The 16,758-nt window shown below is 36.0% G+C and overlaps 1 protein-coding gene across 5 annotated transcripts in view; it reads right to left on the bottom strand.

Annotated features, from left to right (window-relative positions):
- The window catches only part of TBC1D16 (TBC1 domain family member 16), a 136,068-nt gene that overhangs the window by 64,433 nt on the left and 54,877 nt on the right, over window positions 1–16,758 (bottom strand). For all 5 annotated transcript variants that reach the window (XM_027850081.1, XM_027850085.1, XM_027850082.1 and 2 more), the window contains one exon: window positions 9,680–10,307. In XM_027850081.1, coding sequence (XP_027705882.1) covers window positions 9,680–10,307 — 628 coding nt within the window. The remainder of the gene's footprint in view (window positions 1–9,679; window positions 10,308–16,758) is intronic.

The following is a 16,758-nucleotide window of genomic DNA, read 5'->3' as shown; positions in this document are numbered from 1 at the left end:
CTCCAATTACCTCTTAAGAGTCAAATGTTATATTTTCAATGTGAGCATTTACACCACTCAGCAAATACTATAAATCAGGGCTTGATTTATTGTTCTGTTTATTATATAGACTTTAAGTAATGGGTTAATGCAGATTAAAATTAAAAGTATGTCACACATACATTTTTGACTTTTATTTATGCTATTCCTTTCGCCTGGAATGTACCCAGCCCCACCCCAAACTCCCCAGCTTGTCAGAATCCTAACCATCTTTCAAAAACACCTTTCAAAAAGTTGTTTCAACACCCTCCCCTCTGCCAGGAAGCTCTTCCCGATCCCCTCCCAATTGGATATAGCCTCTCCCGCCAATGAACTTACACAGCCCTTCTTTTATATCTGTTAGGGCACTTGCCACATAAATAAGCGCCACAGGAAAGAGGGCTTTTATTATTCTTGCTAGTATATGGCATAGCTGTAGCACCCAAGAGGCACTAAATCTGTTGAACTGATTTCTTATATCTTGTCTATCAGAGAAAACCTATTTTCAGGTTCCTAAAATTTAACTTGGAAAAGAAAAAAAAGAAAGATGCCCTTTATGGTTATTTTTCGGGAAATGGTAAGGTTAACAGTGTAGAATACCATAAAAGGATACAGATAAATTCCAAAGAAAGGACCAAAAAGGAATTTCACATTTGCTTCCCTGTAACTTTTAAGAGTGATTTCATCAGGTATTAGGCTGCATTGCAATAGAAATGCCAAAGGTCCTGGGAGGTAGAATATGAATTCTCAGCTTCCCTAGGGGCCATTAGGATCAGCTTAGCAGCTCCAACACATCACTTACTTCCATGTTTCCTATGACTACATCTGTTATAGAGCCTGTGAAAGCCCTTGTTGGCCTAGGGCTACTGATATAAACAGGTATTGAGGCGTGCCTTGAAGATGGGATTTAAGTGTGCCATGACCCTCCTTACAACTCTGGTACTACTGCTATTGCCTCTGCCCTCCTTTTCCTCAAAACAATTCTGCATACAGCTAATTTATAGACCAGGCCCCTGGGAAGGCACCTTACAAAGGTAACACGTAACATGTTGGCAAAAGTTGCATCAAGATCCCCCAGAGGAATCATCCTGGTTTATAAGTTGCAGTGGGAGAAGCTAATAGAACAGTTTCATTTTCCCTATCCTCTCATATCCATTTTGTAATGGCAGAAATGAAGTTCCCAGGAGAGATCTTCCTCTAGAAGAACCTGACCTTCCTTCTTTCAGGGGCAGAGAAAATGATTTGGTTACTGTTTCAATATCCTCATAGTTTAAAAAGGAGACTAGTTTTTTTTTTTTAAGGACTGTCTTTAAAAAGAAATAAACAATAATGCATCTAAAGACAATCCTCCCAACATATCTGATTCAAGGCTGTCTTTCCAGGATTTTGTGCTTAATTAGTTGACACGCTTGTCCTCTCAATTTTCCTAGCAACAGAGTAGGTGCTTAATAAGAGCTCATTCATTTCCCTTCCACTTCCCTTTTTATTCTAGGTGACTTTGCTCATTAGAAAGCTTTTAAATTTTATGTAATTGGAATTTTCTATTCTATCTAGCTTTCCTGTATACTGCACTCCTTTTTGTGCACTCTACAATCCAGTCAAATTGGCCAGTCACTTCATTTCCCACGTCCATATGCTTGTATCCCTAGTGCGTACCTTCCTCACACTTACGGCTGTGAGTCTCATCTCCTTAAGGGCCCAGTAAATACACTGCAACCTAAACGAAACTCTTCCTGTTCCTCTTAGCTGCTGGTGCCTTCCTCCAAAAAATTTCCTGCGACTATGCCCAAAGGGCTATAAAAATGTGCATACCCTTTGACTTCTAGGTCTGTATCCCAAAGAGATTATACAAATGGGGAAAGGACTCATATGTACAAAAATATTTATAGCAGTTCTTTTTGTGGTGGCAAAGAATTGGAAATTGAGGGGATGCCCATCAACTGGGGAATGGCTGAACAAGTTATGGTATGTGAATGTAATGGAATACTATTGTGCTATAAGAAATGATGAACAGGCTGACTTCAGAAAAACCTGGAAAGACTTGTACGGACTGATGCTGAGTGAAATGAGCAGAACCAGGAAAACACTATACACAGTAACAGCCATGTTGTAAGATGACTAATACTGATAGACTTAGCTCTTCTCAGCAATACAAGGATCTAAGACATCTCCAAAGGCCTCATGATGGAAAATGTTATCCACATCCAAAGAAAGAACTATGGAGTTTGAATGCAGATCGAAGCATATTTTTGATTTTTTTTCTTCTGTTGTGTTTTGTTTCCTCTTACTGGTGGTTCCTCCTATTAATTCTAATTCTTACTTAAACATCATTAATGTGAAAATATGTTTAATAGGAATATATATGTATAGCCTATAACAGATTGTACACTATCTTGGGGAAAGAGGTGGGGAGGGAGGGGGAGAAAAATTTAAAGCTCAAAAGCTTATGGAAGTGATTATTGATAATTCAAAATTAATTAATTAATTAATTTTTAAAAAGATTAAATACAAATGCCTCAACTTGGTATTTTAAAACAATCTGGCTATAATTTTCCTGAAGAAGGGTTCTTGCCACTCCCTACATTCTATATTCTTGTCCCCCTTGTGCTTGTAATTTTCTCATTCCTCACCTTCAACTCTTAAAATCTCTAGTTTTCTTCAAAATGGAATAGCCTTGTTCTTAAGAGTGTATATTCCATCAGGTGAAACGTGTCCCTGTGTAGGGGTAGGTTTGGTTGATACTTATTCAGTCAAGTCACCCTACCACTTAAATTGAATCATAAGATGTTCAACCAATTAATCATAGGCCTTAGACTAAATGTGAAAAGTTTTTGAAAGCTATTTGAGGAGGTAAAATGATGTCAGATAGGAATGCTGTTCCAATTGGCTGATCTTTGCTGGGTCCTATAGAAAAGTACTGGGTTAGCGGAATTCAAGAAACTGGAGTGAGCCTGGTGTTTCTGCTAAACACCTTGAGAAGAAACTATCTCTGTCAAAAGTTTATGGAAGTGATTGTCAATAAATCAAAATAAATTAATAATAAAAAAAGAATTAAGGATTAACAAAAAAAAAATCTCCTGTGAAAACTGACCTCCCCTAAAATCCCCTAAGTAAGTTTCTGAACAATACTCAATTACATTAGAAATTGTTTCAATTCTCTCTTAAATAAGCAGAAATGCTATGCTAAAGTAGTCATAATTATACCTTGGATAGTCTGTGTTCCTTTAGGACAAGGTCTTTCTTCTATTTCTTGTGTATGTTTTTATCAGTCAGTCAGTAAACATTTATTAAATACCTACTACGTGCCAGGTATTATGCTAGGTACTGGGAATATAAAGAAAGGCAAATAGGGAAGACAACATGCAAGCAACTACGTACAAACAATATACATACACACACATACTAGAGAGAAACTGGAGATGGTTAACAGAGGGAAGGTTCTAGAATTAAGGAGGATCAGGAAAAGCTCCTTATAAAAGGTAGGATTTTAAGAAGGATTTCAAGAAAGCCAGGTAGTAGGAAGGAAGAGAATTTCAAGCATGGGGATAGCTTGTGAAAATGCCTGGGGCCAAGAGATGGACTGTCTTGTTTAAGGAACAGCAAGGAGGCCAATATCACTGGACTACAGAGTACAAGGAGCATACTCTGTAAAGTGTAAGTGTGTAAAGTATAAGAAGACTAGAAAGTAGAAGAGTGGGCAAGGTATGAAGGACTTTTGAACACTAGAGGATTTTATATTTTGTTCTGGAAGTGAGAGGGAGTCAATGGAGTTTACTGAATGGGGGAAGGTAGGGAGTGACAAGGTCAGACTTCCATTTTAGGAAGATCATTTTTGCAGCTCAGTGGAGGCTGGCTTGGAACCTGTGGTAGATCAGCCTGCAGGCTACTGCAATAGTCTCAATGTGGAGTGGAGAGGGCCTGCACCAAAGGGGGTGGCAGTGTCAGAAGAAAGAAGGGAGTATCTATGAAAGATGTTATAAAAATCAATCAATAATCAATAAACATTTATCAAGGTTAATGTGTGCCAGGCACTGTGCTAGGTGCTAGGGATACAAATATGAAAAAAGACAGTCCCAAGTCTCAAGAACCTTATGGGAGAAGACAAAAGACAAAAATTGAAAAGCCCAGGGAAGCGGGGAGTCGGAGTAAGGAGAAGGGACCAGACTCAGGGGCATAGTGGAGCAGTCAGGCAAAGTGGTCCCAAAGTAATGCAATCAGGTGAGAAATGAAGAGATGTTTAAGCTGAGCTCTGTCTTTAACATGATCATCAAAGGAGAATAAAATCCCTCCTTAGGTCCTCTGTCTTATTTAATTTTCTCAATGATCCAAAAGACTTTAGGGTTCTGAGAAAGACACTTGGTTATTCTCCTTCTCCATGTAAAAAATGTACTCCCACATGTTGTTGTTGTTGTTGTTGTTGTTGTTAGTTCAGCTGTTTTCAGTCGTGTCCAACTCTTCATGATCTCATTTGGGGTTTTCTTGGCAAAGATATCGGAGTGGTTTGCCATTTTCTCCCTCCAGCTCATTTTACTGATAAGAAAACTGAGGGAAACAGAATTAAGTGACCAGCTACTAAGTATCTGAGGCCAGATTTGAACTCAAGAAGATGATTCTTCTTAGAATTCTCAGCAATGCAGGGATCTAAGACATTTCCAAAGGTCTCATGACAGAAAATGTTATCCACATCCAAAAAAAGAACTGCAGAATTTGAATGCAGATCAAAGCATACTATTTGCTATTTTTTTCTTCTGTTTTGTGTTGTTTTCTTTCCTGTGGTTCCTCCTATTGGTTATAATTCTTCCTTACAAAATCACTAATGTGAAAATATGTTTAATACGAATGTATATGTATAGCCTATATCAGATTATACACTTTCTTGGGGAGAGAGATAGGGACGGAGGTAGAGAAAAATTTAAAACTCAAAAAGCTTATGGAAGTGATTGTTGATAATTCAAATTAAATTAATTGAAAAAAAAAAAAAAGATGAGTCTTCCTGACTCCAGTACTGGCACTCTATTCCCTGTGCCACCTGGCTACTCCTCATTCCCACAAAGTGCCTTCCAGCTAATCAAAGTGTGTACCTTTCTATGTTTCTCTTGACTCCTGTGTTTCCATTTCAAAGTTTCTACTCAGTTCTTGTATTTTTCATCAGAAATGCTTGGCAATCCTCTATTTCATTAAATGCTCATTTCCCCCCTGTATTCAATTTTGCTTGCGAGGTTACTGTTAGTTGTAGGTTCTTAATGTATGCCTTTTGAAACATGATCCTCCAAGCTCTTTTCTGCTTCACAGTGTCAACTGCCAAGTATTGTGAGATCCCGACTGTGGCTCCTTGGTACCTAAACACTTTCCATTTTGGCTGCCTGTAGCATTTTGTTTTGTTTTGTTTTGTTTTTTTAAAGTAATGGATTTGGCTATGATGTTTTTCTGAGTTTTAACTGTGGAATTTTCTTTCAGAAGGTAACAAATATAATCTTTCAATTTTTCACTTTGCCTTCTGGTTCTAAGAGATCTCAGCAGTTTTGATTTCTGATTTGTTGAAATGTGGTACCAAAGCTGCTGCTTGGTCATGATTTTCATGGACTATGATTTTTCATAAATTATCTCTCCTTCATCTGGCTTCCAGGCCAGTTATTTTTGCTATTACATTCCATTATGTATGTGTACATATATGCATGTACAAATAAAATATACATATATTATAATATATAATGATAATATATATCATTATATTCCACATATACATATATATTTTAATCTTTTGATTTGGTTTTAATATGCCTTGACTCATTAAACTATTGTTTTCTGAATGTCCTATTCTAATTTTCAGGTAAGGTTTGTCAATGCAAGGTCTAAGGTATTAATTTTCCTCACCATTCCTCCTTTCCTAGTTATTCCATTTTGTATCTCTTGTTTATTTTGTATTTCTTCCATGTACTCTTGCAATCCCTGTGGCTAGGACATTTTCCCTCCTTCTGAGGTTCTAATTAGACTTTTGGTGAAGTTACTCTCTTCTTCTAGATTAGACATTTCTCATTTTAGAGCTTTACGGAGATATTTGGGCGGCATGGGCTCCATTAGGTCCTAACACAATGAAATATTTCGTCAATCTCCCTTTTCAACACAGTACGAATCAACAGCTAAGATTTTATGGAGAAGGCAGTATGGGTATGGCAGAAAGAACACTCTCCTAGAAGCCAGAAGATTCACATGAATCACAGAATATAGGTACTGGAAAGCTCTTAGAGGTCAACTAATAGGTATGCAGTTTAAGGAGTCCTGGATGTGCCAAGGCACATTATAATATCACAAAAAAAAAATCATGTTTTGTATTCTGTGTCTCATCTTCACAGTTTGTATTCTGAAGTACAGTTTGGTTAATTTTTTTAAAGTTAAATTTATTAAGTTTCAGTTACTTTAGTTTCTCTGATAAATAATCAACAAAAATCATTTAATATGTGTCAATACACTGCTACTAAAGCTGGGAATTTTCCCAACCATTCTGGAAAGCAATTTGGAATTACACAGAAAAAGTAACTAAAATATCCATATTCTTTTGTTCCAGAGATCCCATTGCTAAATATCGTAAAGGATGTCAGAGACAGAAAAAAAGGTTCCATATACACAAAAATATTCATAACAGCACTATCCTGTGTTAGCAAAAAAATGGAAGCAAAATAAATGCTCAGCAATTAAAGAATGGATACTCGAGAAACTGGTCCCTGAATATAATGGAATATTACTATATTTATTGGAATATTACTGAATATGACAGAATATTACTACATGTCATAATGATGAATATGAAGAATATAGTTTTGGAAGTATAGGAAGACTTATATGAACTGATGCAAAGTTGAGTAAAGGGGGGCAGCCCAGTGGCAAAATGGATAGAATGTCAGTCCTGAAGTCAGAAAGACTTCTTCTTGAGTTCAGATCTGGTCTCAGTCACTTACTAGTTGTGTAACCTTGGGCAATTAATTCACTTACCTCTGTTTGCCTCAGTTTCCTCATCTGTAAAATGAGCAGGAGAAGGAAATGGCAAACCACTCCAGTTTCTTTACCAAGAAAACCCCAAATGGGGTTACAAAGAGTCAAACAGGACTGAAAAAATGACTCAATAACAACAAAGTTAAGTAAGCAGAATTAGAAGAAAAATTATATCCAAAGACTACAGTGCAAGTGGAAAACATGAAATGAAACTCAACATTAGGTAATTATAATGCCCATGCTTAGACCTGAAGAAGAGTTGAAAAAAATGTACCTCCCTCTCTTTTGTCCAGATGTAAGGGCCTGTGTGTGGAATAGTGAATATATTGTTTGACTGAGTGTGTTGGCTCGTTTTGCAGAATTTCTTCTTTTTCTTTTTAAAAAATTTTTTTGTTAAAAAGAGATAGTTTGCAGGGCAGGGATGGAGGAAGGAAATATTCAGAAATAAAAATAAGATTTTTTTGAAAGAAGTTGGTACCAAATACAAAAAGATGCTTAATATACTGGGGACTGTTGACTGATGCAATTCAGACCCTCTCAACTTTAAAGCAATACCTGAAATTACTGGTACGTTTTCTACAGTATTATGGGACTTATTATGTTTGTAGAGTCATATTAATTTTAATTTTTCACCATCCCCCTAAGTTAATTGATAAAAACCCTCTCCCATCATTTGGAGTTTATTTCAAGTCTTCCAAACCTTTTTCAGAATTTGCACATCATCAATCCAAAGGCTCCAAACAGACACAAATGATCACTCAAAGGAACTAGATTTAATTAAATCTGCAGATGGAGTTGGGAATCTTAGAGGCAAAAACAGAAATATACTAGCTGTGTGACTCTGGGGCAAGTCACTTAACCCCACTGCCTAGCCAAAAAAAAAACAAAACCCAGAAATAAATGAAGCATTAAAGTATAGAAGCCTTAAGTGTCCTTACACAAATATGCATAGTATGACAACTGGCTTTGAGTCAGCAGCCTTGAGAGGTGGATAAGTGAGGTGCTGCTGTGGTACCACCTGACAGCAACCTTATGGAAATCTACTAATACTACATCTGCATGTTTCTGTTTTAATACAAGCCACCTCAAAAAGTCACAAATGCAGAGAATGACATACAATACAAATCAATAAACCTAAACATGGTCCCTGGAGCAGTGAGTGCCTCGGGCACTTATTAGCTGTGTGACCTTGCGCAAGTCACTTAACCCTGTTTACTTAAATTTCCTCATCAGTAAAATGAACTAGAGAAGGAAATGGCAAACCACTCTTGTATCCTTGCCAAGAAAACCCCAAATGGGGTTACAAGAGTCAGACATGACTAAACTACTAAACAACAACAAAAGAGCTACAATGGAAGAAAACCATTCACCAAGCAATGTGTTTTAATGAGGTTCAGTAAATTGAGGTGGTACTAAATAGGACTGTAACCACTTCTCAAATTCTATCATACTACATTTGTCTATAAATTTCTCTACAAGTCTGTTCCTATTCTTTTCTTGCTCTAGTCTTATTCTTTCAAACTGTATTTGGAACAAGGAGAGAAATCCAGTGGGTATCTGTTTTTCATTTTGCACTTAAACCAGTCAACTATTACAAGTATTAGAGAACATTACAAATATTAGAAAAGTTTTAGAGAATTTCCTCTTTTTAGTGTACAATAAGGCCATCATCTTGCTTTAAGTTTGATGATGGGCACAGTTATATTACTAACATCCCTCCAAAATCAGGCCAGGTTTACTTGTATTCTAACAGACACAGACCTGAAAACATTGAGAGATCAGCCTACCATGATGAACCAGTTTAATTTGTGCAACACAGATCAAACACACCACTAAATACTGCCTGTGCTCTATCTTTTTTGATACAATATTGCTTCAAGAATATTAATGTGCTATACCAAATCAGGTGTTATCAGTGACCAGCCAGCTCCAAGTAGGAAAATGCCACAAATATGCTCTTTAGGACTATGTTCCAATCTTATACAGCAGAGAAGATGCCAGAAATCAAAAAGTTCCTAAACCTACCAGCAGGCTTTGACCATGTGCCCAAACAAGTTGCAAGGTGGCACAGCCCCACACCCAGACTCAGACAAATCAGCGAGATGGACAAGAGGTCGGCTCAAAAAGCTTTTCACTAAACATTACAGACTTACTGGGTATGTGTATTGGAGATATTTTCCAGGTGGCCCACGAGATAATCTGTACTTTCAGTAGAGGAAACTGAAACTCTACCTTGTAGCGTAGCATCATAGGACTTCATCATCTTAGTCATGAACACAAATACTTCTTATTGTGTGTACTTATTAATACTCCTCCCTTAATTGGGAGCCTGAAGTGAATAGAATATGAGAATAGCAACCATGCTTAATGATATCAGTGGCAGTCGTGTGTGCCAGAAGGGTGAAAAAGTAGGAATAAGAAGTTAACTATTCCTGGCAAGTGACGAACTTCTACTTCCATTAAATGTTCCAAGCCTAGACCTCATATAGATATAATAACTATATTTTCCAGACCAAAAATCAGAACATGTGATGGAATAAAAGATTATTTTGGTCATCTGGTTTATGAATACAACAGAATATAATATTTTAAATTGGGATTGTCCCAGGATATATAGCTACCACATATACAGCCCACCTCTGGAAATAAGAATAGATTTCAAACAACTCACCTGTTTTCATCATCCAGAAAAACAGAACTGCTGCTCTCTGCAAGGGCTTCACTTATTGGCGAGAGGCAGAAGGGTGAAGAAAAGGCATCAGAATCAGAATCAAAAGTACTATCCCTGCTCACATCGTCAGCAGAGAGCTCTAAAGAGCCTTCCTCTTCTCCAGGCTCTGGCCTCAACTCTGGTCCCTCCTCTGTATCATCCACTGACAATTCAGACCTGTTTGGCTCATCCTGAGAACTGACAGTAGATAAGATTCCTGAGTCACTATGGACAGGCTGGGTAGCTTGGATAGGGCTGTCTGTCCCCAAGCCTTGGGATAGCTTTTCCCCATCTTCTAATGAGGAACTTATGTGGACAGTATCTTGGAAACTCTGGGCTACCACCAATACATCCTCATCCTTAGGGGTCAGAGGGTATCTTTGCTCCATTGGGGAGGGCTGATGAGGCTCTCCAGAGCCCTGAGCATGACGGCCTCGTTTGCTGTGGGCCTTGCGCACGGGGGAGCTTTCAGGAGTGATATAGCGCAGGGCTTCTTCATCTTGCCTTTGGATCTTGGAGTTAGGGACCCAAGCAAGGATGAGTGTCGTCCCCAGAAGTTCATCCTTTTCCATGTACAAGCACAAATAACCTTTGAGAAAGCAAGAGCATAAATCAGTATTACAGTGAGCTAGAGCAATGGAAAAAAGCATATTAGAAGATCCTTTGTGTCCTACTTATGTATAACACTGTGTTAACAAGTGTGCTAGCATACTAAGATGTGGCTCATCACGTAAAAATAAAGCCCATGAGTAATATGATATATTCTAGCTCTGGCATTTAAAGAAATGATCCAAAGTTCATATATTCATAACTAGTAAGGTAACAGTAACTACACATATTTTAAATAAAAACTGAAGAATGATACACAAAAACATTCATAATATTTCACATTCACTGCCATGATAGGTGAATCATCACTATGCAATGGGCAAGCAAGAACGTGCCTTTTGGATTACAGGGAAACATGTACTTCTCTAAGAAGGAAAAGTAATAACATTAGAGGCAAGGGCCCTTCAAACCCAGAGCACTAGCACCACAACATGGAAGCCTGTCCAATGGGGTCATTCTACACAAATCCCAGTCTATCCCACACCCTGGGTAGGAAGAACAGATAAAGAAAATGTCAGGCAGCTTTTAAAGATTTCTAAAGCCTAACTTAAGGAGTAATTTATTATTACTGTAAAAATAGATCAAAAAAAGCACTTTACATTATTGCTATATATTACTCACAGAAGGTACTTATACCATCTGATGTTCAATAAGCCAATGAGGCAAATAGTACAGGTATCATTATTATTATTATTGTTTAATAAGGATATTAAGACTCAAATAGTGACTTGCATAAGTTTACATATTATAGTAGATTTATTTCACAGAAGAATTAAAGGTTAAAATGGGTATTTTAGTCTGAGCACTGGTCTTTAAAACTATAAAAGCCCCTAAGGGAAAGGAAAGTACAGAGCAACAGCACACATGGGCAATTACAAATATGAATTGGCATATCACAATGCTGAAACACAGTAAATTACCCAGGACCTCTCAGCAAGTCACAGGGTCATAAATTTAGAGTTGGGAAGGTAACATGACAGGGTGACATCATAGGATTTAGACCTCAAAGGTCATCTAGTTGAACCCCCTTATTTTATGTTAACATAAATTTTATTGATGCTTTTTGGTCTTTACAGAAATCATTTCCTATCCTCTTCCAGACTGAATCTTCCCTTAAAACAAAGAGAAAAGCAAAATACCTGATATAGAAACCATGTCTAACACTAATGTTAATATCTTCTCTTAGTAGACCTATCTCTCTACCATGAGGAGAAAAGTGTATTTCATTATCTCTTTTCTGATACCTTCATTGGATTTCCCATTATTCAGAGTTCAATTTCCTTTTAATGATTTTTTTCAATTGTAGTCACAATGTATATTGTTCCCCTGCTTCTGCTAATCTCACTCTTTATTTGTTTATATAAACCTCATACTCCTTTGAATTTCTCATTTTGTCATTTCTTCCTATTATCATATTTCACTACATCCAAATACTAGTTTTTCCCTTTCCCCCAAATGATGGATACTCACTTTTTTCTAAGTTCTTTTCAAGCAAAAAGAGTGCTGCTACGAATATTTTGGCATATATTGGGACTTTTGTGTCTATGTTTGCCTTCCTTGGAGGTATTGATCACTGTCAAAATTCCAAATTGAAATCCAGAATTAAATGGATTATTTAGCAGCTCCACCAATAGTACATTAGTGTGCCTATCTTCCCAAATTCCCTCCAATATTAGCTTATTCCTATCTTCATCTTTTTAACAATTTGTAAGGTGTGAAGTGAAACTACTTGTTTCCTGTTAGTGAGTTACAGCATGTTTTCACATAGTAATTTACTATTTGGAATTCTTCTTTTGAAAATGTTTGTATATTCTATCTCTCTAATGTGGAATGGGTCTTGGTGTTTGTTATACAGATGTGTTACTTTCCTGAATATTTTGGCTATTAGACTTTCATTTGATATCTGATAAAAATATTTTCCCCACTATACCGTTAGCCTTCTAACTGCCTTGACTGATTTTATTCAAGCAAATACTTTTAAATTTAATGGTCAAAATTAACTTTCTAATTTTTAACAACTACCCCTATCTTTCATTTAGTTAAGAATAAAAATACAACACCCATTCCTATTAAAAACACTAGAGAGCATAGGAATAAATGAAGTCTTCCTTAAAATAATAAGCAGCATCTACCTAAAACCTTCAGCAAGCATCATATGTAATGGGGACAAGCTAGAAGTATTTCCACTAAGATCAGGGGTGAAATAAGGATGTCCATTATCACCACTGTTGTTCAATATCATACTGAAAATGATAGCTTTAGCAATAAGAAAAAGGAATTGAAGGTATTAGAACAGGCAAAAAAGAAAGAAAGCTATCACTCTTTGCAGATGATATGAAGATATTACTTAGAGAATCCTAGAGAATCAAGTAAAAAACTACTTGAAATAATGAACAACTTTAGCAAAGTTGCAGGCTATAAAATACACCCACATAAATCACCGGTGTTTCTATGTATTACCAACAAAGCCCAACAGCAAGAGATAGAAAGAGAAATTCCATTTAATGTTACTGTAGACATTATAAAATATGTAGGAGACTACCTACCAAAACAAACCCAGAAACTATACAAACACAATTACAAAACACTTTTTACTCAAATAAAGTCAGATCTCAATAATTGGAAAAACATCAGTTGTTCATGGGTAGGTCAAGCTAATATAATAAAAATGACAATTCTACCTAAGCTAATTTACTTATTCAGTGCCATACCAATCAAATTACCAAAAAATTATTTTATAGAGCTAGAAAAAATAGTAACGATTCATTTGGAATAACAAAAGGCCCAGAATATCAAGGAAGCTAATGAAAAGAAATGCAGAGGAAGGTGGCCTAGCCATTCCAGATCTTAAATTGTATTATAAAGCAGCAAGCATCAAAACTACTGGTACTAGCTAAGAAACAGAGTGATGAATCAGTGGAATAGGTTAGGTATGCAAGACACAGAGTAATCTACTATTTGATAAACCCAAAGACCCCAGCTTCTGGGATAAGAACTTATTATCTGACAAAAACTGCTGGGAAAACTGGAAAAGAATATGAAAGAAACCAGGCATAGACCAAAATCTTACACCACACACCAAAATAACGGGGGGGTGGGGGAGGATGGAGAGAAAGACACAGATAGTAATCATAATTGTGAATATGATATATGAATGTAATGGAATCCGACTGTGCTATAAGAAATGACGAACAGGCAGACTTCAGATAAACCTGGAAAGACTTTTATGGTTTGATGCTGAGTGAAGTGAGCAGAACCAGGAGAATGTTGTACACAGTAACAGCCACATTGAGTGATGACTGACTTTTATAGACTTAACCCCTCTCAGCAATACAAGGATCTAAGACATCTCCAAAAACCTCATGATGGAAAATGCCATCCACATCCAAAGAAAGAACTATGGAGTTTGAATGCACATCAAAGCATACTATTTGCTACTTTTTTTCTTCTGTTGTGTTTTGTTTCCTCTTTCTGGTGCTTCCTCCTATTAGTTCTAATTCTTCCTTACAACATTACTAATGTGAAAATATGTTTAAGAGGAATGTATAGCCTATATTAGATTGTGTGCCATCTTGGGGAAGGAGGGAGGGAGGGAAGGAGGGAGGGGAGAAAAATTTAAAACTCAAAAGCTTATGGAAGTGATTGTTGATAAATTAAAAGAAATTAATAAAAAGAAAAAAAAAAGAAATGATGAGCAGGCGGACTTCAGAAAAACCTGGAAAGACCTGTATGGACTGATGCTGAGTGAAGTGAGCAGAACCAGGAGAATGCTGTACACAGTAACAGTCATGCTATGCACTAACGTTGATAGTCTTACCCCTTCTCAGCAATGCAAGGAACTAAGACATCTCCAAAGGTCTTATGATGGAAAATGCTATCCACATCCAAAGAAAGAACTATGGAGTTTGAATGCAGATTGAAGCACACTATTTGCTATTTTTTTTCTTCTGTTGTGTTTTGTTTCCTCTTTCTGGTGGTTCCTCCTATTGGTTCTAATTCTTCCTTATAACATCACTAATGTGAAAATATATTTAATAGGAATGTATATGTATTGCCTATATCAGATTGTGTGCCATCTTAGGGAGGTAGGCGGGGAGGGAGGGGGAGAAAAATTTAAAACTCAAAAGCTTATGGAAGTGATAGTTGATAAATTAAAAGAAATTGATAAAAAAAAGAAATATTAAAAAAAAACAAAAAAAATACTTTTGAAATCAATGTAATAATAATAATTTTAAAAAAAGAATTCTGTCCATTGCTATTGTAAATTATACCTGATGTTCTCTTCTCATTTTTCATGGTGTGACCCTTTGTATTCAGGCTGTTTATCTATTCTGAGTTTATATTACAGAATGTTAGATCTGGAGGGACTGAATGTTAAATTGGAGGGAAAGAAGAGAAGAAAGAAAGAAAGAGAAAGAAAGGAATTAGAAGAAAGGTAGAGTAAGGGAGATGTTGATCTAAAACTAATTTCTGCCCAATTGCTTTCTAATTTTCACAGCAGCTCTTGTCAAAAAGGGAGACTTCCCTTTAGTGACCTAAGACAATTCATGTTCTTAGGTTACCCAAACAGTGGCTTATTATTTTTTATTGCTTTTGTTTCTTATTTATTGGTCTGCTCCAATGGCCTGATTTTCTTTTTCTTTTGTTTAACCAGTAACAAAACACTTTTGAAGACCATGGCTTTATAATGTTAAGTCTAAGGCTGGGTAATGCTATGCCCCCTTCATTCATATATCACTTCGTTATTTTTTTCTTTGAGATTCTAGACCTGGTGTTCTTCCAAATGCATACTCATATTGTTTTGTCAATTAAAAAAAATTCCCTTGATGAATTGATTGGCATGGTTTATATAAACAAAACAGAGTGAGATTAGCAGAAGCAAGAGAACAATATACATTGTGAGTGTAATAAATTCATTTAAGCAATACTGTCATGACTTAACCATGAATAGTGACCATCCAAATGTCTCCCTTTGTTTCTATAAAGATTATTTTATATTTGCATTACATAGATCTTCTGTTTTCATAAATTAAATCCTAAATGCTTTCTATATTTGTTGTTATTTTAAAAAGAATTTCTATTAGCATGCCTTTTTTTTTTTTTAGTACTGCATAGAAATGCTAATGATTTCTGAGAATTTATTTTGAATCCTGCTACCTTGCTGAAAAGCCTCAACTAATTTCTTAGCTGATTCTCTGGGATTTTTTAAGTATACCATCATGTAATCTGCAAATAAAAATAGTTTTGTCTCCTTTTGTATGTTTATGCCTTTGATTTTATTCTTTTAATTTTAGAATTACATCAAATAATCATAAATAGGAAGAGGGGACATTCTTATTTTACCTCTGTTTGAACTGGGAAACCTTATGTTTTTCCATTAGAAATAGTTTTGTTGTAATTCAGTTGTTTCAGTTATGTCTGATTCTTCACAACCCCAAAGACTCTGTCCATGGGGGTCTTCCTGGCAAAGATACCATAGTGGTTTGCCATTTCCTTCTCAAGTGGCAAGTAGAGGTTAAGTGACTTGCCCAATAATAAGTTTCTGAGGCTGGATTTGAATGCAGATCTTCCTGAATCCAAGCCCAGAGCTCTATCCACTGTGTCACCTAGGTCCCTTAGTACTGGAAACAATACTAACTTTTGATTTTGAATATGTTTTTGATCATGTTAAGGAAGGCCCTCAATGCTCATGTATTTTAGGATTTTTAATGTGAGTGTTATACTATTTTTTCTTTATTTTATTAGGAGAAACTTTATTATTTTATTTTTAATATATTCATTCTAAATCCACAAAAAAATGAATATTTTCATATACAAAGTAGAACAGAAAAAGGATTACATATGAAAATGGGAATCCCTATTCAGTAGAGCCTGCTTTTTTTTTTTAAAGGCTACAATAAATTCAACATGAAATATTCAAAGCTGTCCTGTTGTGCTTCCTTCTGAACTTTCTTCTCTTCTACGCATTAAAAAACAATTCAATGATTTTTTCTTGTTTTTTTTTTTGCATTACCCATCTCAAATTCACAAGCTGAAAAAAAGATCTAACAAAAAATCATAGTCAAACAAATTCAAACATCATCCTTGTCTGTAAATCCATGTCTCATTCTGAATACTTTATTATAAGTCCACTGGAATCCTATTGGTTATTGCATTGATCAGAGAGATATCTTATGTCTTTCAAAGTTGTTTTCTTTACAATGTTATGTATAAACTGTTTTCCAGATTCCATTAATTTCATTTTGCATCAGTTCATATAAATCTTCTCAGGTTTCTCTTGTATCAACCCATTTCTTCTTCTTTGTTAATAATAGCCACATTCAGTATTTATTCAACTTGCAGCTTTTTTTTTTTTTTTTTGGTGAGGCCATTTGGGTTAAGTGACTTACCCAAGGTCACACAGCCAGTAAGTGTCAAGTGTCTGAGGCTGC

Source organism: Vombatus ursinus, unplaced genomic scaffold, assembly GCF_900497805.2.
Source record: "Vombatus ursinus unplaced genomic scaffold, bare-nosed wombat genome assembly UNPS02008996.1, whole genome shotgun sequence".
Taxonomy (NCBI): domain Eukaryota; kingdom Metazoa; phylum Chordata; class Mammalia; order Diprotodontia; family Vombatidae; genus Vombatus; species Vombatus ursinus.
The sequence above is the reverse complement of the archived record's forward strand: the minus strand, read 5'-3'. Positions and strand labels throughout refer to the sequence as shown.